Genomic DNA, 25,016 nt, shown 5'->3' on the forward strand with positions numbered 1-25,016 from the left:
ATAATGCTGGAAAATGACTATTTGTTCAAGCCCTCTTTAGGCATGGCACCTTGAGTGAAAAAAAAAAAAAAAAGCCTCACCCAAGGTCCAACCTCCTTCCACATGTAGTCCACTTTCAATGACTGATCAGCACAGCAGCATAAAGGCCCAGTCCCCTTATCTTAACTTGGGACAAGTCCAGAGGACCATCCCAGCTTCAGAGGCCCCAGTGAGTTGACTAAAAGCCTTCATTCCACCTGTCCGGAAACTCAACTTTTCCCTCCGGTCAGTATGTTTTCTTACCTTTTCCTTTCACAAGTGTTGATCACAACACATTCCCTAATAAATGTCCTATAAACTAATCTCCCATCTCAGAGTCTGATTCCCTGGAAACCCAAGCTGCTACAGCATCATTTTCCATTGTTACTTTTCTTGAAACTTCACTTCTGTTTTTTTTAACCCACCAGCACTGGCTTAGTTTGGTCTGCCCTTAATGTTCATTTAAGTGGTCAACCTTAACTTTTTGTTCCATGGCCAAAGAGGCATTCAAATTTAAACCTCCACATAGGTATGCCTGAAACATGATTGTAGTTCACTGCAGGCTCCTGTGATAATTCCAGTTCCACCTATTTCTCAAAATTTCTACCTACCAATCAATATGCCATGACACCTACTTTAGTATATGCCACATATGACTCAGTCCCCTCTGCAGACAGTTCGCATTCACACCAGTGGTTTGCTATGACTCTTTTCCAGTGGGAATTCACTGCCATGGGAATCTGCCCTAAGAACAAAATTTAATCATTGAGGGAAAGGAGGTAGAGGATGTTTACCCCAATTTCTTTACCCTTCAGCCTGACAATTCTCTCAGAAAGTTCCCAGTGAGGTTCCCCAGGTCTCAGCAGTAATCTGATATCTAGCTCATTTTCTGACTTTTTCCCTTCAGCATCTTACTTCCCCATTTGGTCAGCGTGCTTCCTGTGATCACCTCTCAAAAAAACTACTTGCAATTAAACTCTTTTCTCAGGGTCTGCTTTTGGGAGAAGAGGCACAAACTAATACTGAGAACTAATCAACCAGAATATTGCTAAAGGCCCCTAAATGATCTCTCAGATCTATCCACCCTCTCTTGTACCTCCTATCCATTTTATATGTTACCCCCAGACTTTTCTTTCTAAAACTCAGTTGACTCATGCCTCTCAGAAATTTTCAATGGCTCCAACTGCAGTAAGAAGTAAAACACAACTCTGTCCAGCAAAGTCTGCCTGGTTTTCTAACTGTATATCACTCTGCATTGGCTACCACAAACACACACTCCAGACACACCCCTCTATTCATTATTTACAGAAAGTAACTTCTCTGTGTTTTCGATAAGGTTGTTTCCTCTGCTAGAATGCGCTCCCCACCATAACGGCTGATAAATCCCAGTTCATCCTTTAAGGTCCAGATCAAACCCATTATCTCCTAAGATGCCCTCTTGGACTCCCACTGTTAGGGTTAACGTTTCCCAATATCAGGCTCTGCAGTGCCATGTTTAAACTCGTGGTACATCAGTGTGTACCTTGTACTGAGATGACTTATGGATATCTATTTCTACCACCAGATATGAATTCCTAGGAAGTAGGAGCCATATGAGATCTATCTTTTATCCAGTGGTAATATTTGAAATAATTACCAAACCTATATTCCAGCTCTGACCAGTCAGGAAGGACACTGGATCCAAGTCCTGAGGCATGTGTTAACACTTTATTTGTTGCTGAATTGTTGGGAAGTCCCGGTGGGGGGGCAAAGGGAGGGGCTGTGGTGGCTAGAGATCAAAAGTTACACCTAAGTGGAGCTCAAACAATTGAGTATTTGCCAACATATGAGGAAAAGCATCTGTGAAAACATTTTAACAAACAGCATAGGGCTTCCCTGGTGGCGCAGTGGTTGAGAGTCCGCCTGTCGATGCAGGGGACACGGGTTCGTGCCCCTATCCAGGAAGATCCCACATGCCGCGGAGCGGCTGGGCCCGCGAGCCATGGCCGCGGAGCCTGTGTGTCCGGAGCCTGTGCTCCGCAACGGGAGAGGCCACAGCAGTGAGAGGCCCGCGTACAGCAAAAAAAACAAAAAAAAACAAAAAAAAACAACAAAAAAAACCAAACAGCATAATTAGTTAAAGATCAGCTTTGTTTATAACTACTATACTTATCAAGACTTTCCAAATTATAGGCCTTTTGTAAATAATTGTTTATATAACTAAGGACAGAACTGAAAATGTGCACCAAGTTTTTTCTTTTTAAGATGGGTGATATACACATGCACATTGACATACTTCTTTAACCAGCACAAATAGGAATGTTCTCATATATGTATGAAAATTTTAGTCTAGTTTTCTTTATATTACAACAGACTAACAACTGTTCAGAAGCAATTACATTTACACTGCTTAAAATATTGTAGCAGCCTTCCAACAGTAATATCAATAAAAATGGAGTTTACCTTCTTTACAGGCTCAGCCTGTCCAAATCATAATGGCAACATTAATTCAAATTTAAAGGACTGCCCTGGGAAGAACAATCACGAACATGTCTTGCAAATATTTTTCAAAATTATGAAGCCTGCAAAAGCTCTTGTGTAGCCAGCAATATTTACCAATTCATCCTCACCTAACGATGTATCCTGAGTTGCCTTTAAGTTCCCCAAATTTCTTCTAAAGTCCTTCAAATCAGCATGCTAAGAGTCCTTATCTGATCAGTGAAAATACGTTTTGAAATTTTATGGTCTCAGAAATGCTGCCAAAATCAACAAAAATGACTATACAAAGGAAAGATATATTAAATCTGATTATTTAATTCTTCTTAGCTCCCTTTCTATAACTTTAAGAGTCTGATTCATGGATCAGCAGCTCCGTTTTGCTTAAAGGAGTCATAAACACTCCCAATTCAACAATGTTCTACCGTTTGAAGTTCCTCTTATGTTCCTTCTCACACATAGCAGACCTCACTGCCTTTTATAGAACAGGAAACTCAGATTTATTACTTACATAAAAAATAATAATAGCAATTCTGAATCACTTGCTACTCTTTACAAAAGACTAGTTAAAATTCCAGAACTAAGGAAAATTAGGATTGTCATTTGATGATTAAAATGAAAACTGAAATTTACATTTCTATCCTGTGAATTACATTAAAAATGGCAAAAAATATGCTACTTTATTGAAATGCCTGGAATAGGCTCACTCTAGTTCAAAATCTACCTATCACATGGAGAATTGTTAATGGACTCTGTAAAGCCAAATGTCTGAAAAGTGACGGGAAGATTTCACAAGATGCTAACAGCTATGACTATGGTGACATTATTTTTTTTAATTTTTTAGTTTTTCAGTACGCGGGCATCTCACTGTTGTGGCCTCTCCCGTTGTGGAGCACAGGCTCCAGACGCGCAGGCTCAGCGGCCATGGCTCACGGGCCCAGCCACTTCGCGGCATGTGGGATCTTCCCAGACCGGGCACGAACCCGTGTCCCCTGCATTGGCAGGCGGACTCTCAACCACTGCGTCACCAGGGAAGCCCCTATGGTGACATTTGAGGTCAAGCCAACTAGAAGTAGAGAGTGGGGATAGGTGGGTTGGCTATTCACCCGTAGCATATTCTATTACAGTGGTAGTAACTGGATCACTGTGGTTGCCATTCTGAAATTTCCCTTCTGCTTGTTAACAGCGCTGGCATTCAACCTACTCTCTATGTACTTTCTTATTTGGAGCAGCTCTCTACAGCTCCTATGCTAGGTACAGACCTTTTCCTAAAACATTCTTTGTTGAGGCAAGCAAGGATGAGGGGCTACTACTTCCAGGCAGTACAAGATTGCTACTAGCTGTATGCTTTCTACATTTTTAAACTGTATCCATTTACCAACATTTTAATAATTTCCTCAGCAGGATCTAACCACCATGGGACACTGAATTCTCTCCCGAATAGAACAATTATTCCTTTGATGAATTACAGTCCCTCAGTTCATCCCTGTTAATCTTCTACACCTCTCACCTCCTCTCTCATCAAAAGCTTTGTAGGAATACCCCTCACTCCCATTCCCAAGCAAGCAATTCTTTTCAGGGGCCATCAGGCAATTTGCATAAATGAATGTTTTACTAGGGAGAAACGAAGAAAACTTCACATATACCAAAGCCTTTAACCTATTTTTCATGTTCAATTAAGTATATGTACATGTTTTTATAATACTTAGTCCTATAAGGAGATATTCTCATAGGACGCTGTCTGGCTCATAAATTGATATAACTATTTGAAAGCGTTTACCACAATTTTAAATGTAAATGGCTTAACTAAATATTTCTACTTCTAGGAATTTGCCCCACAAATAAATTTTAAAAAATGGACAAGAGAGTATAGCACTATAGACATAAAATGTATGCCCCACTCCCTGGTGGCGCAGTGGTTGAGAGTCCGCCTGCCGATGCAGGGGATACGGGTTCGTGCCCCGGTCTGGGAGGATCCCATATGCCGCGGAGCGGCTGGGCCCGTGAGCCATGGCCGCTGAGCCTGCGCATCCGGAGCCTGTGCTCCGCAACGGGAGAGGCCACAACAGTGAGAGGCCCGCATACCGCAAAAAAAAAAAAAAAAAAAAAAAAAAAAAAAATGTATGCCCCAAAGCTCTGATTATTTAGAAAGGTAATGACTGAAATGGAAAACTAAATTTCCCTCTGGGTTATTTATTAGAAAGGGGAAATTTAAGTTACTTTTTAATTTATTCTCATCACGCATCTTTCCCAGTATGGTAGTTAATAACATTTCATTAACAATTTTGTTACCTTTGAATATACCATGTTTCTAAGGGCATACGTGTAGAATATAGGGAATTGCATTATCAGGGTCTATGGTGATGTGTGGGTTTCCCCACACCATCAGAAGATCTGAGGACACCTAAAAAAGAGAATTCAAAAACAGGAATTATATAATGTCAACATTTCCATGAAATTAGTATAATAAGCTAAAGCACAGGCAAAGCTGAAATTTAACTTAAATACTTCCATTAAAACTGTTCACTTTTAAATGAAAAGCAAACCAGAAAAATGATACATACAGCAGAAGAAAAATCTGAGACATATGAAAAAATAGAACAAAAGAACAATGTTTATTTTCTGTTGCTACTTGTAGCAAGATCACCGATGCTTAGACAATCAGACTAGCTTTTATAGGCCATGCAGAATTTTATTTATGTAATTTGATGTACAAAAGATAAACCATTTCAATGAATTTCTACATCAATATTACTACAGCATATAAATAATATTTAAGCAGCATTTGGCCACAACTCTTGTTGGCTAGATTCAACTTTCACCTTAGTGAGTACTTTCATCTCGCTGCCCCCCCCCACTCACCACTGCCCAGGCAAACACTAATCTACTTTGTCCCTCTATAGATGTGCCTATCTTGAACAATTAATAAAAAAGAAATCATACAGTATGTGGTCTTTCGTGACTAGCTTTTTTTCACTTAGCATAATGTTTTCAAGGTTCATCTATGTTGTGGTGTTTATCAGTACATCACTTCTTTTTATTGACGAATGGTATTAAATTGTATAACAACCACATTTTGTGTATCCATTCATAAGTTGATGGAGATTTGGGGTGTTTTCATTTTTGTCTACTATGAATAATGCAGCTATGAAAACATGTACAAGTTTTTGAGTAGACACAGATTTTCTTTTCTTATGGACATACATCTTGGTGTGGAATTGCTGGGACATATGATAACCAGATGTTTAAGCTTTAAAATTACTGCTTTCCAAAACTCTTTTCCAAAATGGCTGCACCATTTTTCTTTCCCACCAGCAATGAATGATGGTTCCTGTTTCTCTACAGCTTTTCTCAAAGTTTTTGTCTGTCATTTCTATGATAGCCATCCTAATGAGCGTGAAGTGGTATCTCACTGTGATTTTGATTTGCATTTCCCTAAGGATTAATAATGTTGAGTATCTTTTCATGTGCTTATTGTTCATTTGCATATCCTTTTTGGGGACTCTTTTCAAACTCTTCACACATTTAAAAAACTGGGTTACTTGTCATTTTATTATTAAATTGTAAGAGATGTTTATATATTCTAGAAACAAGGCCCTTATCAGATATTGGGCATGTGGATATTTTCTCTCATTCTATGGGCTGTTTTTGTACTTTCTTCAAGGTATCATTTGCAGCACAAACATTTCAACTTTGAATTTGTTTATTGTTTTGTCACACCAATGTCATACCTAAAAAAATAATTGCCGAACCCAAGGTCATGAAGATTTTACTTGTATGTTTTCTTCTATGATTTTTATAGTTTTAGCTACTAAATTTTAGTCTATGATCCTTTTTGAGTTTACTTTTGCACATGGTATGAGTTAAGGGGTCCAAATTCATTTTTTTGTACGTGACTATAAAGTTGTCTCAGCATGATTTTTAAAAAAGACTATTTTGTCTCACTGAATTCTCTTAGCAACCTTGTCAAAAATCGATTAACCATTATTATAAAGGTTAGTTTCTGCACATTCTATTCTATTCCATTCATCTACATGTCTACCTGATGCCAATACATTTTCTTTAATATTATAGCTTTGCATTTAAGGGTTTGTAGTAAGTTTTAAAATGAGAAAGTGTGAGTCATCTACTTTCTTTCTTATTGCACAGGATTGCTTTGGCTCTTCTGTGTCCCTTGCATTTCTACAAGAATTTCAGGATTACCTTGTAAGATTCTGCAAAAAAGTCAGTTAGGATTTTGATATTGTGTTCAATTTGTATATCAATTTTTTTTAATATTGCCATCATAACAATATTAAGTCTTTTGACCCATGAGCAAGTGATGTCTTTCTATTTATTTAGACTTTCTTTAATATCCTTCAATAATGTTTTATAGTTTTCAATGTATAAATCTTGACCTACTTTTGTCAAACTTGTTCCTAAGCATTTTGTTCTTTTTGATACTATTATAAATGATTATTAATTTCATTTTGTATCACTAGTGTATAGAAATGATTAATTTTTGTATATTGATCTCATATCCAGCAAATCTTCTGAACTCATTAGTTTTGATAGTATATTTAGTGGATTCTGTATAATTTTCTATTTATAAGATCATATCTGTAAATACAGATTGTATGATTTCTCCCTTTTCACTGTGCATGCCTTTATTTCTTGTTCTTAACTAACTGCACTAGCTACTACCCTCTAGTACAATGTTGAATAGAAGTGGCAAGGGTAGAAAATCCTTGTCTTGCTCCTGACCACAGGGAAAGTTACTCAATGTTTTGCCATTAAGTATGATGTTAGTTGTGGGATTTTCATGGATGCCTTTTAGCATGTTTCAAGTACACATGGAATATTTTCCAGGGTAGACCATGTCTTAGGACATAAAAGAAGCCTCAATAAATTTAAAACGGCTGGAATCATATACAGTATGTTTCTGACAACAACAGAATTAAATTAGAAATCAAAAATGGAAAGAAATTTGGGAAATCCTTAAATAGGTAGAATTTAAAATAGCATAGTCCTAAATAAACAATATGTCAAAGAAGAAATCCCAAGGGAAATTAGAAAATATTTTGAGCCCATATAGTGAATGTTTCCCTTTTTTATTGTACTTTTCAGCTGTAGAATTTATCTTTTTATAATTTCTATATGTTAATACTTACTGATACTCTTTATTGAAACTTTTCATTAATTCTTCAGATACCATTTCTTTTAGTTCATTGAACATATTTACAAAGGTTTTATTATAAACTCTGTCCAGTAATCCTACATGTGGGCCCCTTCAGAGACAACTTCTAGTGACTGCTTATTTTCTTGTATATGGGCCATACTCTCCTGTTTTTTTATTTCCTTTTTCTTTGTCTCATAATTTTTGTTGTTGAAAAATATACATTTTATATAAGATAATGTAGCCATTTTTTTTTTTTTTTTTTTTTTTGCGGTACGCGGGCCTCTCACTGTTGTGGCCTCTCCCGTTGTGGAGCACAGGCTCCGGACGCGCAGGCTCAGCGGCCATGGCTCACGGGCCTAGCCGTTCCGCGGCATGTGGGATCTTCCCGGACCAGGGCACGAACCCGTGTCCCCTGCATCGGCAGGCGGACTCTCAACCACTGCGCCACCAGGGAAGCCCTATGTAGCCATTTTTGAAATCAGATCACTACCTCCCCATAGTTTATGTTGTTCTTGTTTTTGTTGCTTTGTTCTTTGTTGATTTAGTGATTTTTCTGGATGAACTCTGTAAATTCTGCATCCACTGTAGTGTTTGTCCAGTAAATAGCTTAGTGGTCAGTAATACAAGCATACTAGCATTACTGTGCTTTGCTTTACTGCATTTTCTTTTTTTTTTTCTTTTACAAACTGAAAGTTTGTGGTAACTCTGCATCGTGCAAGTCTATAAGTGCCATTTTTCCAATAGCATTTGTTCACTTTGTCACACTTCGATAATATTTGGAATATTTCAAACTTTTTCATTATTTTTATATTTATTATGGTGATCAGTGATCTTTGATGTTATTATTGTAATTGCTTTGGCATTTTTTAGCAATAAAGTATTTTTTAATGAAGGTATGTACATTGTTCTTTTTAGACATAATGCTATTGTGTACTTAAACTACAGTATAGTGTAAACATAAACATAACTTTTATATGCACTGGGAAACAAAAATTCGTGTGACTTGCTTTACTGTGATATTTGCTTTATTGTGGTGGTGGTCTGGAACCCAAACCAAATATCTCCAAGGTATGCCTGTAGTTTGTCACAGGTTTCTTTACATGTCTGAAACAATAAATCTTTTACCCTTTGTCAAGGAGCACTGCATACATATTGTGGCATACCTTCATCACTCAGGTAGTTTACAACTCTACCTTAGCCTTAGCTTCCAGCTCACACAGCACCTCTCCATCAGCCAGAGATGAAAATACTGGCACCCTCTCTGCCTTCCCTGGGCAAGCGCACCACTCTGCACGTGCACGTGGCTGGCTTGTTCCCCAGGGATATGTCAGAGTTTTAAAATCCCCTATGGACATCTTATTCCCCAGATCTTCCTTTCAAGTTTTTTTTTTTTTTTTTTTTTTTTTTTTTTTTTTTTTTTTGCGGTATGCGGGCCTCTCACTGTTGTGGCCTCCCCCGTCGCGGAGCACAGGCTCCGGACGCGCAGGCTCCGGACGCGCAGGCTCAGCGGCCATGGCTCACGGGCCCAGCCGCTCCGCGGCATATGGGATCCTCCCAGACCGGGGCACGAACCCGTATCCCCTGCATCGGCAGGCGGACTCTCAACCACTTGCGCCACCAGGGAGGCCCTTCCTTTCAAGTTTTTAGCCAAACTCTAGTTGGCCACAACTGTTACTGCAGCCTCAGGCAACTGCAATGTAAAGCTACTGAATATTTTTGGCAAATGTCCTGAGGATAGGGCCTTTCCATCTGAGCAAGATATGAAACAAGTCAAAAGATGACAGCACCTTGCTCGTGGGGTGGGGTGTTGCTAGAGAACTACAAGAAAGGTCAAGTTAGTTGTGACAATGTACTGGGGATGGGAATTGTGAGGATAGCCATACTCAGTCTGCCTCTTCCTTTGTTTGCAAGGTTACAGTTTTCATAGCTACTGTGATTGCAAGATTGCAGAGCTGAGGCGAGGGGGATAGAAATGGGTCAAGTCAAAATGTCACAAATCACCCTGCTCTTACCAGGATTCAGAGTTTTTCTTGAGTAAATACTCCTCAGATTGTTTGAAATCTTTAATTTCAAGATTTAAAAATTTTCATTTTGACAATTTTTGTTAGTGTTTTTATTGCTTTTAAGGAGGAACAGATTTATGAAACTCCTTGCTCCACCATTTTGGAAGTCCCAGGTCTCCTGTTTTCTTTATTGCACAACTATTTCCTACTCCTTGGTCACTTTGATAAAATGCCATAGCATTTTACCTGTATCTCAATTATATTCTCTGATTTTTTTTATATTCTCTTTCCTGTTAGGGGAGTCTCAACCTTCTATTGCAAACTACTCTTGTAGCAATGAGATTAAATATATGTTAAAAGGCTTTTTTAAAAAAAAAAAAAAAAGCATCATAAAAATCAATACTAACAGCAATGAAAAATAGAACAAAGAAAAGACATGAAAAGAATATAGTGAGTCTGAGTTGTTAGCAGACTGTCAAAGTGGAGGTGTACAGCAAGCAGTCAAAAATGAGGGGCTGGGCCTCCCTGGTGGCGCAAGTGGTTGAGAGTCCGCCTGCCGATGCAGGGGATACGGGTTCGTGCCCCGGTCTGGGAGGATCCCATATGCCGCGGGGCGGCTGGGCCCGTGAGCCATGGCCGCTGAGCCTGCGCGTCCGGAGCCTGCGCGTCCGGAGCCTGTGCTCCGCAACGGGGGAGGCCACAACAGTGAGAGGCCCGCATACTGCAAAAAAAAAAAAAAAAAAAAAAAAAAAAAAAAAATGAGGGGCTGAAGCTAATACATCTTGAGTAAAAGTATGAATTTGGCATTTGTACCTAGTTGATAGTTTGAAGCCAAAAAACTGCCAAGTGGGATGTTGTACAGACTAAGAATGCTTTAGAAGGTGGAAACTTGAAAAGAAATAAGAAGCCTAGAGGAATAAAAGGACCAGATAAGTAACAATCCAGAAATGGCATGGAGATTAGGAATATAGAATGATGTAAAATAAAGGGTGAAGAGTGTTAAGAAGGCAGACAGACAGTGCCAAACATTATAGGAGTTTTGAGGCAGATAACTTGGGAAAAGAACTGATTTTTCTTGACCAAAAGTTATGGGTGATCTTTGTGGCAGAAGTTTCAACAGAGTAGAGGAGATACAAATGGACCACCATGAAATAAGAAGTGATCATGTAAATACTGCTTTTTCTTTTTTTATTTTTTATTTTTTATTTTTCTTTTTGCGGTATGTGGGCCTCTCACTGTTGTGGCCTCTCCCGTTGCGGAGCACAGGCTCCGGATGCGCAGGCCCAGCGGCCATGGCTCACGGGCCCAGCCGCTCCGCGGCATATGGGATCCTCCCAGACCGGGGCACGAACCCGTATCCCCTGCATCGGCAGGCGGACTCTTAACCACTGCGCCACCAGGGAGGCCCAATACTGCTTTTTCAAGAAGTTTAGCAATCACAGAAAATATAGAGGGTAATAGCTGAAGGGCTATTGTTAGAGACAAGTTTTATCTTATAATGGAAAATCTTTGAGAATATTTATAGATTAAGAAAAATAATCCAACGATGAGGAAGGTATTGAAAGAGAGAGAAAGAGAGAAAGAGGTGGGGGGGAAAGAATGAGAATCAGCCTTGAGTGCACAGAGGCCAACTTCATTTTACACATTGAAGAATGAAGATGGAGAATCAGAAGCATTTCAGTAGTCTCAAAGGAAGTGCAAGATGAATCCTGACACTATAAAGCAAAGTTTCTCAGTCTAGCCTTTCTCCTTAGCAGCACCTCAGTTGTTTCTCAATAGAATTTCCATTGAAATACCAGCAATAAACTAAATATTATGAATGAAAAGAAAGGGCAAATTGGTAATGGTCATTAGTACATGCTGATTAAAAATAATGGTGATTTTCAAATTAAGAAAGGTGATACTTTATTCATAATATCTCTAGGGACAAATGTTTCTTCGGTCTTAAACATGTTTCTGTTCCTTTATAATTGTTGATGCTATTTAAATATAGAAGAACTGGAATACATGAACAGTATTATTAATATCTTAATGAAATGACATTTAATTAATTTAATATGTAGTATCTTTAATTACAGAAAGGGCCTCAATGAAAACTTACACTCTAAAGATAAAATTAACCAGATTCTTCAGTTTTATTTGTGTATTGAAACCACAGAAATATAGACTTTGATTATTATTTCCTGTAAGTACAATTCTGTTATGAATAGAACTCCACTTCTACATTTAATTAGAGAAATATAGTTAATATAGCATAATTACTATTTTTAAAGGCCTACATTTTTAAAAAATGCATTCTGAAGAATAAAAATTTTAAAAACCTACAGACATCACCTCTGCCATAATAACAAAATGAAATAACCAATGTTAAGAAATTAAGCAACTTTTTCTTTAACCTGTTCTCATCAAACTCATAAGACAGGATTTCTTGCTCACCAGAAAATTCTGGAAGGGGAAAGGGGGTGGTGGAAAAATGATTTTTTTCCTTAGTTATAGCAAGTGCAAGTAGTCATGCTCTTTTCTTTTCTTTCCTTCCTTCTTTCCCTCGTTCTTTCCTTTCTTCCTTCCATTTGAAAAGCCATCCATTATGTTTGTATCCGTTCATTAAACAAATCTTCCTTGAAAAACTATTATGTGCTTGATACTATGATTTATGCTAAGTACAAAAGTATGGATACGAGGGGCATGCCCCTTTTCTCACAGTTCATAATCTGGTGGAGAAGAATAATCTGGTGGAGAACAGGTAATAGCAATAGGATGTAATGTACATGATGGTGGGAAAAGTAAAAAAAAAAATGCCGTGGAAGCACATGAAAGGCATCTCATCCAGGTTTATGGGGATGTAGAAGGAGTCTTGGAAAAGTGGCATCTAAGCTTTGTCATAAAGAATGAAAAGGAGTTAGACATACACAGAGAAGTGGAAGATAGGGAATTGGATAGAGATTTCCAGGCAGTAGTAAAAGGAAATACTATATACAAATGGCCTAAGTGTGGCTGGAGCCAGGAGTGCTAAGAGAGAAAGCTGAGCAGATAGGCTTTTGAAACATGTGAAAGCCACTTCAGGGAGCCTGGACTCAATCCTGAAGGCAAGAGATGACAGTGAAGAGTTTTAGCAGGGGAGTGAGAAAATGAGATTTTCATTCATAATATTCACTCTATTTGCAATCCAGTAAGGAAAGAAGAAGAAAATCAAAGCCTATTTTTCAAGATTACCAAAAAAAGCAGAAGACAAACCCAGAGAATTTCTAAACTTCTGATGTACCCTCTAAAACTAGATTCAGGCATCTATGATGGATAGATATTTGAAGCTTCTTTGAGGATTCTATTGGGCACATAATTTGTAGATAAATATGGGAGTGGGGAGTAGAAAAATTTATTTTCAGATTTGCTTAAACAAATCAAGTGAGGAGGGCCAAGTACAAAACCTCATAAAAAATAAAGATGTGAATAATTATGCATTTCTTCACATTCCCACTATTATTCACACTGGTAAATGATAGGACACACTTTTGAAATTTCATGCTTGCAGATATCACATTACAATTTTAAAAGCTGTTTAAAAGTTTTTTAAAAAATATCTTTCATTGTCATGTACAATTTCTTCAAGTGAAAATACACATGACTCAAATAAGTAAATTTTAATGTGTTTTATGATTATATACTAATATTTAGATATAAAACTTGTTTGGTGCTAATTCAACTTTATAATCGAAATGGCATTTTAAAAGCTGTTGGACTAGCAGAAAGAATTCTAACCATCTCCTTATGTCACACTGCTTCACCTAGTTAAGTAAAATTAAATGTTTTTAAATATATAATTCAATATACTCCTTCTGAAAACACTTTCATACCAAAAAAAAAAAAAAACCCAAAATCTTACCTTAAATGTTAGGATGCTTGTTGTATAATTGGGCACCATTATGGGTTTATTTGTTATCTCCACCACTTGACAGTCTACGGTGATGTGTTCCAAGGCCAGCCGTCTTTTTCCAATCACTTTTATGTCAAAGATATGCTCCATACCATCTACTTCATTTTGTAGAGTAAGTTTGCCCTGTGACAAGTCAGCCAAATTTCAGCTCTATAGGAGTGACAGTTGGATGCCAACAATCTCTTCTATTTTAGTAATCTTGAATCTGATCAATGAAATGAGCTTTCAAGGAGGTGCCAGTCATTAGCTTTTCCAGTTTATATATAAATACTTCTACTGAACGAATAAAGATGAATTTCCTGTGAAAAGCTCTTCATTTCTTTTCATTTTCTCTAAGTGACAGTTTAATAGGCATTCTCATACATAGCAATTATATGCCTGTTTACATCCTTGTCAAAGAAATATGACTTAAGAGAATATTTTCTGAAGTACAAACTTCCTTACTGAATACAAAAAAGCAATGATTTTACTTTGTTAAACATATTATGTAAAAATAATGTAGACATAAATATTGACAGCCTATGACATTGTGACTTTCAGAATATTTATCCCTCAAGTTACAACATTTATTAAAGTTTCAAGCAGAGTGAACACTAATGATCAAATTCATAGAAAATATAACTTTTCTTTTTTTTAAATTTTTTAGTTTAATTTTATTTATTTTTTTATACAGCAGGTTTTTATTAGTTACCCATTTCATACGTATTAGTGTATATATGTCAACCCCAACCAATTTCCCAATTCATCACACCACCACCCCACCTCCACCAGAAAATATAACTTTTCTGCAGGAAAATTTATCACAAATTATATATGTTAACATCACACATTGGTTGATTGACATGTTAAAGCTAGGGGAAAAAATCAATGAGTTCATACCATAATCTCACATTCCAAAATAGGTTTGAATGTGAGAGGATAATTCACAGTCTCACTTGGTCCAACATGTAAAACGGGAGGTCCATAAAACCACTCTCCTTCTATAGTAACTTGACATTTCCATTCATTCTTTGTTTTATTATTCTAAAGCATGAAAATAAAGACAGAAAAATATCAGAGAGATAGAAAAATATCAGTGTAAAAAATTCAAAATTCCTTACAATTATATTACCTTCTTTGATGCTATTATCACCCACGAATAGCCAAGCTACAGCCAATCACTGTTCTTAGTGCCTATGAGCCCATCTTAATCAAGTATTCAGATCACAACTGAATCTGGAGCAGAGTGATCTGAGAGACCATGACTCTGCTTGGTTTGATGATAGGTTAAGGAAGTTAGAATTAATTTTTTAAGCAAAGAGATCCAGCAGGAGTGATTAATCAGGTGAGTAATATGATAACACTTATATTCGGGAATAAAACTGTGACATCAATATGGAGAAACAAATGGCCACACATAATGCAATTAGGAATCGGTAAGAGTTCAGATGAAAGGTCTGAAGGGCTTTAATTGAGACAGTGGCAGTGGGAATGAAGAAAAGTACGAAAAAAAAAAGTCTGTGCTTACTGTTGGAATACTCTGGGTAAGGGCTTCAAATGCTGGTGTTGCAAAATCAAATCTGGCCTCTGGACGTTCTTCATTTACCACACCTTCAATGCAATAGACACGCACATCATACCTTGATGTCAACAAGATTTTACAAGGATAGCGTCCAGGACTGAGAGGAACAAATCGTAAAGGAACTGAAACAGATCCATCTGTAACTATTAAAACAATTAAAAAGTGGTTTAATCATTTCTGATGCTATAAATCCTAAGATTCATTTTCAGGTAAAGCAATATTTTATTTTTTTGGATTTAACTGTATTATATAATCCAGAAGAGACTAGGTTATAGCAAGGTAACACAGTACCCCTCAGTCTCCTGGGCATTACAAGCAAGTTTATTTTTTATTAATGACAGAATATATCCTGCATAGGTCAGAGGAAGGTCTGCTCCATAAAGCCACTGAGGGACCCAGGCACACCACTCCTCCTTCGTTTACAGGTCAGGGAAGAGTAACTGAAAGTTTGCTCAAGGGCTTTTTAGTGCTCAGCCCAAAGTTAACACACATCACAGTTAACTGGTCAGACCCAACCACAGGGTTCTATCTCAGCTGACAGGGGCTGAGAACTGAGAGATATATGGAATATTTGGCAAGCATGATTACCTGCCACATTTCTATGACATAGAAATGCTCTGTCCCATAGCAATCAAAATAAGTTGCAACTTGACCAGCAGATAGAAAGAATTTTTCATAGTTAATAACCAAGGGAAGCCAAAAGAGGCATGTCCAATGAATACTTCTCATATCACCTTGTTATACCATATACCTTAAGTTAATAGCTAATATCATTTCTTATGGTGGGCAGGCTGTCTATGCTGGTCCTTTCCTTCCAAGCAATACTACTTTTTCTCTGAAGGTCACCATTTTCTTATTCTCCAGGAAATGAGAAAATAGTTATAAAAATCTCTCAACCCTAAAGGAGGATGCAGTATAATACTATAATACAAATTTCACTGCTAAAGCCAAAGTATTTAAGTTACAGATGAGAAACAAGTGCTAAAAAATGTTCAGAAGCCTAATTCTGTGCAAGGAAATTCTCTGAAACCAAGAAGACAAATCAAGCTTATCAACCAATGGACAAGTATTATGATATTAATTGGCTATAATTTTACTTCACTCACATTTAACACCTCAAATGTTAAAAATGGCAAACTTGTTTTCAAATACACTGAAGTCTATATGCCAAGACTAGTCATTCTTGCAAGAACATTAACTGTTATAAATCATTTTTAAAACATATTGAAGATGTATATGTATGTGTTTATATGTTCTGTGTTACATATTTTAAAAATATATTCATCATATATTATATAGAATGTATTACGTGTTGTATATATCATATATTATGTATAATGTCGTAGTTATATGTTAAAAAACACTGACAGTGGATCACACTTGAAATCTATATTACATCTAACCAAAGTCCAAGATTCTCAGCTGGTCTAAGGAGGAAACAAAGGCTGTCAGAATGTTGGAATTTTTATTCCATCCTTTTCAAGTACAAATCTAATTTTAGAATAAAATTTTTTTTCTTGTCAAAAAGGACTCCAGGCACATTTTATCATCTGTTGTTCACTGATTACTTTCATTCTGAGAAAGGCATTTGAATTGTGGCAACATCATTAGAACAAAACAGGTGAGATAATTATTTGATTAAAATTTGTTGCTTTATTATCAGAAAGGAAGAAATCACATTTCTCTCTTGTATGAACAGATTAAAATGAAAATACTTAGATTAGGTAATTTAAATAAAATTAAACTGCTTAGAATATGAAATTTAATCAACTTAACAGTAATTTTTTTAACATCTTTATTGGAGTATAATTGCTTTACAACAGTAATTATTATTTTCATCATCGATAAAGAATAACTAGCCATTTCACGGTAAACAATAATTGAAATGCACAAGCTCAAGTATAAAGCTTCTATCGAAAGCTTTATGTTATACACTATTTCCTTTTCCCTAAAAATATGCACTTCCTATTGACACTGAGTCTGAAAGTGAAAGCCAAGGACATTCTTCAGTGTACATTTTCCAACTCATGAAATGTTCATGAGCAAAGACCCTAAGAAGTAAGCCATGCAAGCCCCTCTCCCTTACAAGTCCAAACAGAAATTCATCATAATAGTGGAATTCATGGAAATGATGGTTTTGTTGAAGATATACTGATAAAACAATATTTCTTTTTCTTAAACATCTGAAATAATTTAATTAATTCATGCTAGAAAAAAAGAGTTGGAATATTATCATATATTACCAACATGAAGCTACTTGTGGATTAAGGTATTCATCACACAGTATCCTCATCACCTTAGATGTAAAATAGCAGAGGAAGAGACTTTTCATATTTAGAAACTTGGAAATTTTCCTGGCCACACTGTGCAACCTTAACATCATTCTCCTTTAAGGACATGTTTTCCCAAAGTCTTTTCCAATTCTGCTCTGTAGCAGATGTTATCCATGCCCTGCCATGTCCCCATGGCATTTAATCCTCCCTGCAGGCCAGTGGCTTTATGGAAAACAGCTACTTTCTCCTTGAGGCCTTCCTCTAGTCATAGGAAGGTGCTTAACCCTCACATGGATCAGGCCAGAAGTGACAGTTAATGCCTGCAGTTGCAGTCCTTGACAAATAATGTATCAAACTGGTGGAAAAATAACCCAGCTTCTTTACCCTTGGGTTGGAATAACTCTGAGGTCAACTCTACACCAACTCACAGAGATTCCCCAGTGCAACTGAGCCCAAATTGCTCACAGTGGCAACTGCTCATGAACACTCCCTGAATTGGCTTCCTCTCTTTGCTGTCTCTCACTCTCTCACACTTCTACCTACGGTTCCTGAGATCACTTCTCAAACTACCTGCTCTCAAGACCTGCTCTCAGGGTCTGCTGTTGGGGATCCCCAACCTAACACATACCCTTAGACCAAGGAAAGAGAGCTTGCTGTCCTGGGCCTCATGCTTTCTAGAGCCTTACTCTGAATCTCCTGTCATTGTCTCTCTGCATATGCAAGGAGGACATGGGCCCACTGGGACAGGCCTATGTTGAGCCCAGCTCCATCCTTGTTCCACGTTCATGGGATGTCACAATTCACAATCCAAAGTGCTTTGATCCCATTTCCAGTGCCTGCACAGAACTCTTCCCTATGTCAGTCCTCCTGCTGGAAGACTCTTAGAATTGAAGAATTCTAAGTTAGAACAGCCACCTCTAACTAAGAGGTGGCTATTAAGGTGAAGATGTCAACCAAGATTAATTATGTGGGCTGAGGTACCTACAAATTTGTACACAAGCCCTCTTACAATACATGTTAGATGTGAAGGAAAAAAGAGAATGGGGTGGGCACATGCCCAGGGCCCAGCTATCCTGTGTTTTCATGTTCTAGTGCAAAACTCTAAGGAGGCCAAGGATTCTAAATTCAAATTTGGTCTTCTAGGTTGGTATAAAGCTTTATTTCTCAAGGCGGAATAACAGACTATATTCTATTTAAAAATTTGTTAGTTTGATTTACCACTTTTAAAATTTAGATATATGGTATATGGGCTTCCCTTTGTACTTTTGACCTGGGCATTACAAATGTCAGGGACAATCTGGACCTGTCCCTTCCATCCTTACTCTACTAGATGTAGCTCACCTGGGGCCTTTTCTTTACAGGCGATCCTAGTAACTATGGGAGTTGCTAGGGTTCTGTAATTAAAGATAACCAAAGATACGTAAATTTACCAGATTATAGTTACTAAAGAAAATAAAGGAACATAAACAGAGAATCTCTCTAATGAAAAAATACTTAATTTTATATAACTTTAGCTACTGGAAGAAGTGAGTGTGACCTATCATTTTTAAAATAACCCATAAAAATGGGCATCCAGCACATATGATCTAACAATCCAACTCCTGCGTATATATCTGGAGAAAACTCTAATTCGATACATGCATCCCAATGTTCATAGCAGCACTACTTACAACAGCCAAGACATGGAAGCAACCTAACTGTCCATCGACAGATGAATGGATAAAGAAGATGTAGTATAGGTATACAATGGAATACTACTCAGCCATAAAAAAGAATGAAATAATGCCATTTGCAGCAACATGGATGGACCTAGAGATTATCATACTTAGTGAAGTAAGTCAGAGAAAGACAAATATCATATGATATCACTTATATGTGGACTCTAAAAAAAATTATACAAGTGAACTTATTTATAAAACATAAACAGACTCACAGACATAGAAAACAAACGTCTGGTTACCAAAAGGGAAATGTGGGAGAGGGATAAATTAGGAGTTTGGGATTAGCAGATACAAACTACTATACATAAAATAGATAAGCAACAAGGTCCTACTGTATAGCACAGGGAATTATATTCAGTATCTTGTAATAAACTATAATGGAAAAGAATATGAAAAAGAATATATATATATATAAAATATATATATATATATATATAACTAATCACTTTGCTGTACACCTGAAACTAACACAACATTGTAAATCAACTATACTTCAATATAAAAAAAATTCAGTGAGAGAAAGAGCTTGGATTGAGGGGTGTCCATGGGTCACAGAGTTTCCAGGCATTCTCTCTATATAGAACATGCCCTTGTATTTCATGATTTTTTCCTGAAGTATGTATTGACTTTCTCAGGATGCCCTAAATGTCCTATATTCAGTCTTTTCAAACAAATTGCAAAATTTTGCTGTTAAAAAAAAATGTGCAATTTCAGATCCTAGAATAGGTCATGGTTGGGACAATAAATCAATACCGCTGTTTTGGTCAGCTAAAACAGCATAACAAACTCTCCAAAACTTAGTGGTTTAAAAAAAAACAAACACCGCTTATTTGTTCATGATTCTGTGGCCTAACCTCATTTGGGAAGGCTTACCTGCTTCATGTGGTATTGGCTGGGCTCACTCATGCATTAGGACCTCAACTGGGAATTCTGTCCATGAGCTCTCTAATCTTCTATGAGATGAGCCCAATATTTTTCATACAGTACAGAAGAATCACCAGTAGCAAAAGAATGAGAGCCCTGTGCACAAATGGTTATCATATATCTGCTTCTTTCGAATTCCTTAACCATCCATTGGCCAAAGCAAGTCACATGGCCAAGACCAGGGAGCTGAGACCACATATAACATGTATACAGGCAGACAGGATCCAACTGGACTTTTACTGAAACAATCTACCATGTCTTAACTCCAAAGCAAGATACATGCATTAAACTGGTGAGGTGAAAGATACAATCAACTAACAGTTAAAAGTTCTGTTTTCTAGTTTTAGTTCCTCTTCTACATTGTGTGATCTTGGGCAAACAACTTAGAAGTCTTTTTCAGAATTCAAGTTCTTAATCTGTTTAAATTAAGGAGTGAGATTTGATCAGTAGCTTTCAAACATTTTATTTTTTGGCTTGGTGGGGCAGGGCGGGGTGGGGAATGTATCCAAACAATACCTAAGACAGAATCTCAGTATATAAAACAAATTAACCTAGAGTCAATCTGGTTGAAGTAAGACACTAGAAGCTCCTATTCACTTCCACAGCCTCCCTATAGACAAACCAAAGCACTTCAGAAGAATGTTACAGCTCTAAAGAATATAATTTCATTAACTGATCTCTTAGGTTTCTTTCTGCTTTAACATTGCATGATTATATGAAAGTACATCAGAAAAGTGGAACAGACTAAGTAATACAGTAAATTGGTCATTATCTTCTATAGTTAATTATAAAAGGATATTACTAGCAAACAATAGTCAGAAGTCCTTAATTCAGAAAATGAAAAAAAAAAAAATTATTGAAATTGAAAAAAAAAAAAAAGAAAATGAGGTATCGAGAGAATGAATAAATTTATGATATGAATTCATTTATAAAATGAACTTATAATAAACAGATAGTTGTTATAAATTAATGTATGAGTAATTATATTTTCAAATAATGTTTTGGCCTATTTGCTAATCCCACTTCCATCTACTACTGGAAAGATTTAGTGTCGATTTTTTTCCCATTACACAAGTAAAGGACCAAATCACTTGCTAGTTGGAATTTTACCCATTTTAGTTACTTTATTATGTTCTTTTCGGCACATGAGCATCTACCTCACGAATACTCTGGCAAAGTAAGTGATAGATTCACTGTGTGCTAACAATTTCTCATTACTGAGTTTACTCATTTAATATCAAAATCATGAAGTGTGCCAAAAGACTTCATATAAAAAAGAAAAAAAGTTCAGCAACTGCAATTTAAGAGTGTGCTTGATTTATTTTGTAAAATGTTTTCATTAGCATCATCCACTCAGGTAAAACCATTTTCTGAAATGGTTCACTGCTTAAATTGTCAAATTTAGTATACTATTCAATAAAATAACAATAATTTAAAATGATAGAAACCCATACTAATTACTGACAAATTCAATTTTTGAAATATTGGTTAAAATGGGTCTTATCACTTCAAAAGAGGCTGGCTGAATTACTTTTGCTTTTCTATCACCAGGAAGATCTAAAATAATATTTAAGGGTGAAAAGAAAGAGATAGGAAGAGAGAGGGAAAGGGGAAAAGGAAAAAAAGAAGGGGGCTTCCCTGGTGGCACAGTGGTTGAGAGTCGTACTGCCAATGCAGGGGACACAGGTTCGTGCCCCAGTCTGGGAAGATACCACATGCCGCGGAGTGGCTGGGCCCGTGAGCCATGGCCGCTGAGCCTGCGCGTCCGGAGCCTGTGCTCCGCAACGGGAGAGGCCACAACAGTGAGAGGCCCACGTACCGCAAAAAAAAAAAAAAAGAAGAAGAAGAAAGGAAGATACAAGGAGGACAAAAACAAAGGAGAAAGGGAAGTTGGAACTGAGGAAGGAAAAATAATGTTTGGGGGATGCTAAGAGAATGGCATGTGACCTTTCCTAACCAACTCCAAATGGTTGAGAGCATCAGACTTGTTGCCCCATGAAGTTTCTAAGTATCTGCAAGCAGAAAAGACTGGTATGCAGTTCCCTGTCAGATTTTGCTGAAAGGCAATACCTATACATCCCCCCAGGTGCCCTAAAGCACAGGAAAAAGACCAGAGAGGGATATCAAAGTGCTATAAGTAAATGGCAAGAACTGCCTATTATTTCCAGCACAGTCAAGCTAGGTTTAATAGGTACAGGAATACCTAATCTTATTAATTGCATTGGTCAAGACTAGTAGGACCTTACTAATGTTCTGTTGGCTTGATGTATCAATTATTGAGAGATGTGTAATAAAATCTCTCACTCTGTGTATTTGTTCATTTTTCTTCCATATTTGCCAATTTTTGCTGTGTACATTTTGAGATTATGTGATTAGGTGGAAATAAGTTCAAAATTTCTCTCTACATTTGAGTATTCCTTTTTAAATTAACACATTTATTTGCCTTAAAGTCTACTTATTCTTTTTTTTTTTTTTTTTTTTTTTTTTTGGCAGCACTGCATGGCTTGTGGGATCTTAGTTCCCTGACCAGGGATCAAACCTGGGCCCAGCAGTGAAAGTGTTGAGTCCTAACCACTGGACCACCAGGGGATTCTCTAAAGTCTACTTATTCTATATTTATGCCAGCTATTTTTTGATTAGCTAATACCTGGCATAAGTTTTTGGATATTTTACCAGGTAATTTTGTAAACAGCATAAAGCTGTATTTCACTTCCCATTGTGAAAATATCAACTTTTATATTTATTGTGACTAATGACATATTTATGTTTAATATCTCATTTTGTGATTATTTTATTAATTACAGCTCTTTGATTCCAAGTTTTTCTTCTGAATTCAATTTCCTTCATCCATAAGTAGATCCTCCTTTGTTCTTTTAGCAACTATCTGTGAGTTTTAAATTGTCCCAATTTCACTGTTGAATTGAAAGTAATTTTATTTGAATCTTACTCTTGAGTCATAGTTTACTGGGATTTAAAATTCTAGGCTGACAGTTAATTTGCTTCAGTACTACAATACCATTATCTTCTGGCTTCTATTGTTCCTATTGGTAATTCTGCCTTCACTATAATTTTTGTTCCTTTGAAACTAGTATGTCTTTTTCTCTTGTTGCTTTTCAGAATTTCTCTTGTCTTTGCCATTCAACTGTTTCACGATAAACTATTTAAGTGTGAATTTAGGTGTCACTCTTAACTTCTAGCATTTAAAAAACCATTCTGTCTTTTCTTTTTTCATTTGCTTCTATAAATAGGAGAGGGTTATCTTTCCTAAGTGGTCACTTGTACAGGGTCTCACTCGCCTTTCATTCTGCAGCGATCTCTTAGATCTAAATGTGGAGGTAGCTCAATGTATACCCTTGGGTCAATTTCCTGTATCAAACAAGCATATGTCGATTAGATGTAGGGGGGATACTTCTTATATCCACTGGCAGGTTTCAAATCACCTAAGGGAAAATTTACATCTTAGAAAATTTCATGAACTTACTGTTACTGGATAAACTCTAATCCCACCAACAACATGTACCAAAAATCACTTGGACTCTTCCAATCTCTGTCACCAACACCAGATCTACATGCTAGATTCTATACATCCTTATGATAGAATGATGTTCTTCCACATTTTCCTCATACAGTTACAGTCATTTTAAGTTCAGGGGGTTTGTTTTCTTAAGAGAGGTGCAAACAAAGAAGTGTTAATAGAGGATGCCCTTGGAGAGTATTTCACTTATATTCATTCATTAGAAAAATATTTTAAAACACCTACTATGTACCAGGAGGTATGCAATTAGGAGGCAGCTTCCTAGTTTTCTGGTATGTTGCAGAAAATAAATTTCTGAGGAAAAGGCAGATCATGGGACTAGACTGTTTTCTTTTTATACCTAAATTATGTTTTAATTGAGCATGAGCCTATGGAGGTTATTAAATGTGTTTTTCAATCAGGCCACATCCTTTCAGTGACTACTGGAATTCCTCATAGGATTTATGCAAATGAGTGGCTGTTATCTTTACTTTACATTGATATTGAATTTCTGAATTTCTGTATGTCTTCATGGATCATTTAATGGAAAATTAGGAGAAAGCCTATCATGGAATTGTAGCTTGCTGGTATTTAAACTAGGAAGTTGTCTTTTTCATATAACTTTTCTCAGAAGACAAAATTTCCAAAAGAAAAGAACTAAAATAAGATTTCACTTTACGGGCTTCCCTGGTGGCGCAGTGGTTGGGAATCTGCCTGCCAATGCAGGGGACATGGGTTCGAGCCCTGGTCTGGGAAGATCCCACATGCCGCGGAGCAACTAAGCCTGCGAGCCACAACTACTGAGCCTGCGCATCTGGAGCCTGTGCTCCGCAACGGGAGAGGCCGCGACAGTGAGAAACCTGTGCACCGCGATGAAGAGTGGCCCCTGCTCACCGCAACTGGAGAAAGCCCTCGCACAGAAACAAAGACCCAACACAGCCCAAAATAAATAAATAAATAAATAAATAAATAAATTTAAGATTTCACTTTCTAATTAACCCCTCCATGGGGAAGGAAGCAAGATATTGCAGACAGCAAATTAACTTTGTGTTTTGCATTTTTAATTCTGAATACCATAAACTTTCTCTAATTGTCTTGTATTAAATATAAAATGTTTTGAACAGAGTTTTAAATAGATTGATTTACTAAGTATGTAAATTAGTCTGAATGAACTGTTAGGAAGCCAATAAAAAGCACATTCTCTAGAACTTAGACCAGGGGAAAAGGTTATACAATTTTTGACTAAATGACTCCCTAAGCGTACTATTGCACAGCATATATTCACTATTGAACACCTAATAGGAAGAATAAGACACTGCTTAAAGTTCACATTTTTTTACTTGCAGGCTTTATGTCCACAGCTATAAAACAATAAAAGGCAAAGTAAGACATTTATCAAAGTGAAAATATCTTATATTAAAACTATAAGGATAAAGAA

At 36.8% G+C, this 25,016-nt stretch overlaps 1 protein-coding gene across 1 annotated transcript in view; it reads right to left on the minus strand.

Annotated features, from left to right (window-relative positions):
* CFAP47 (cilia and flagella associated protein 47) overlaps positions 1-25,016 on the minus strand; it is a 299,411-nt gene that overhangs the window by 142,257 nt on the left and 132,138 nt on the right. Inside the window, 5 exon segments of the mRNA XM_060086541.1 lie at positions 4,786-4,897; positions 13,535-13,708; positions 14,465-14,608; positions 15,093-15,289; positions 18,761-18,813. Coding sequence (XP_059942524.1) covers positions 4,786-4,897; positions 13,535-13,708; positions 14,465-14,608; positions 15,093-15,289; positions 18,761-18,813 — 680 coding nt within the window.

Source organism: Mesoplodon densirostris, chromosome X (assembly GCF_025265405.1).
Source record: "Mesoplodon densirostris isolate mMesDen1 chromosome X, mMesDen1 primary haplotype, whole genome shotgun sequence".
Lineage (NCBI taxonomy): Eukaryota > Metazoa > Chordata > Mammalia > Artiodactyla > Ziphiidae > Mesoplodon > Mesoplodon densirostris.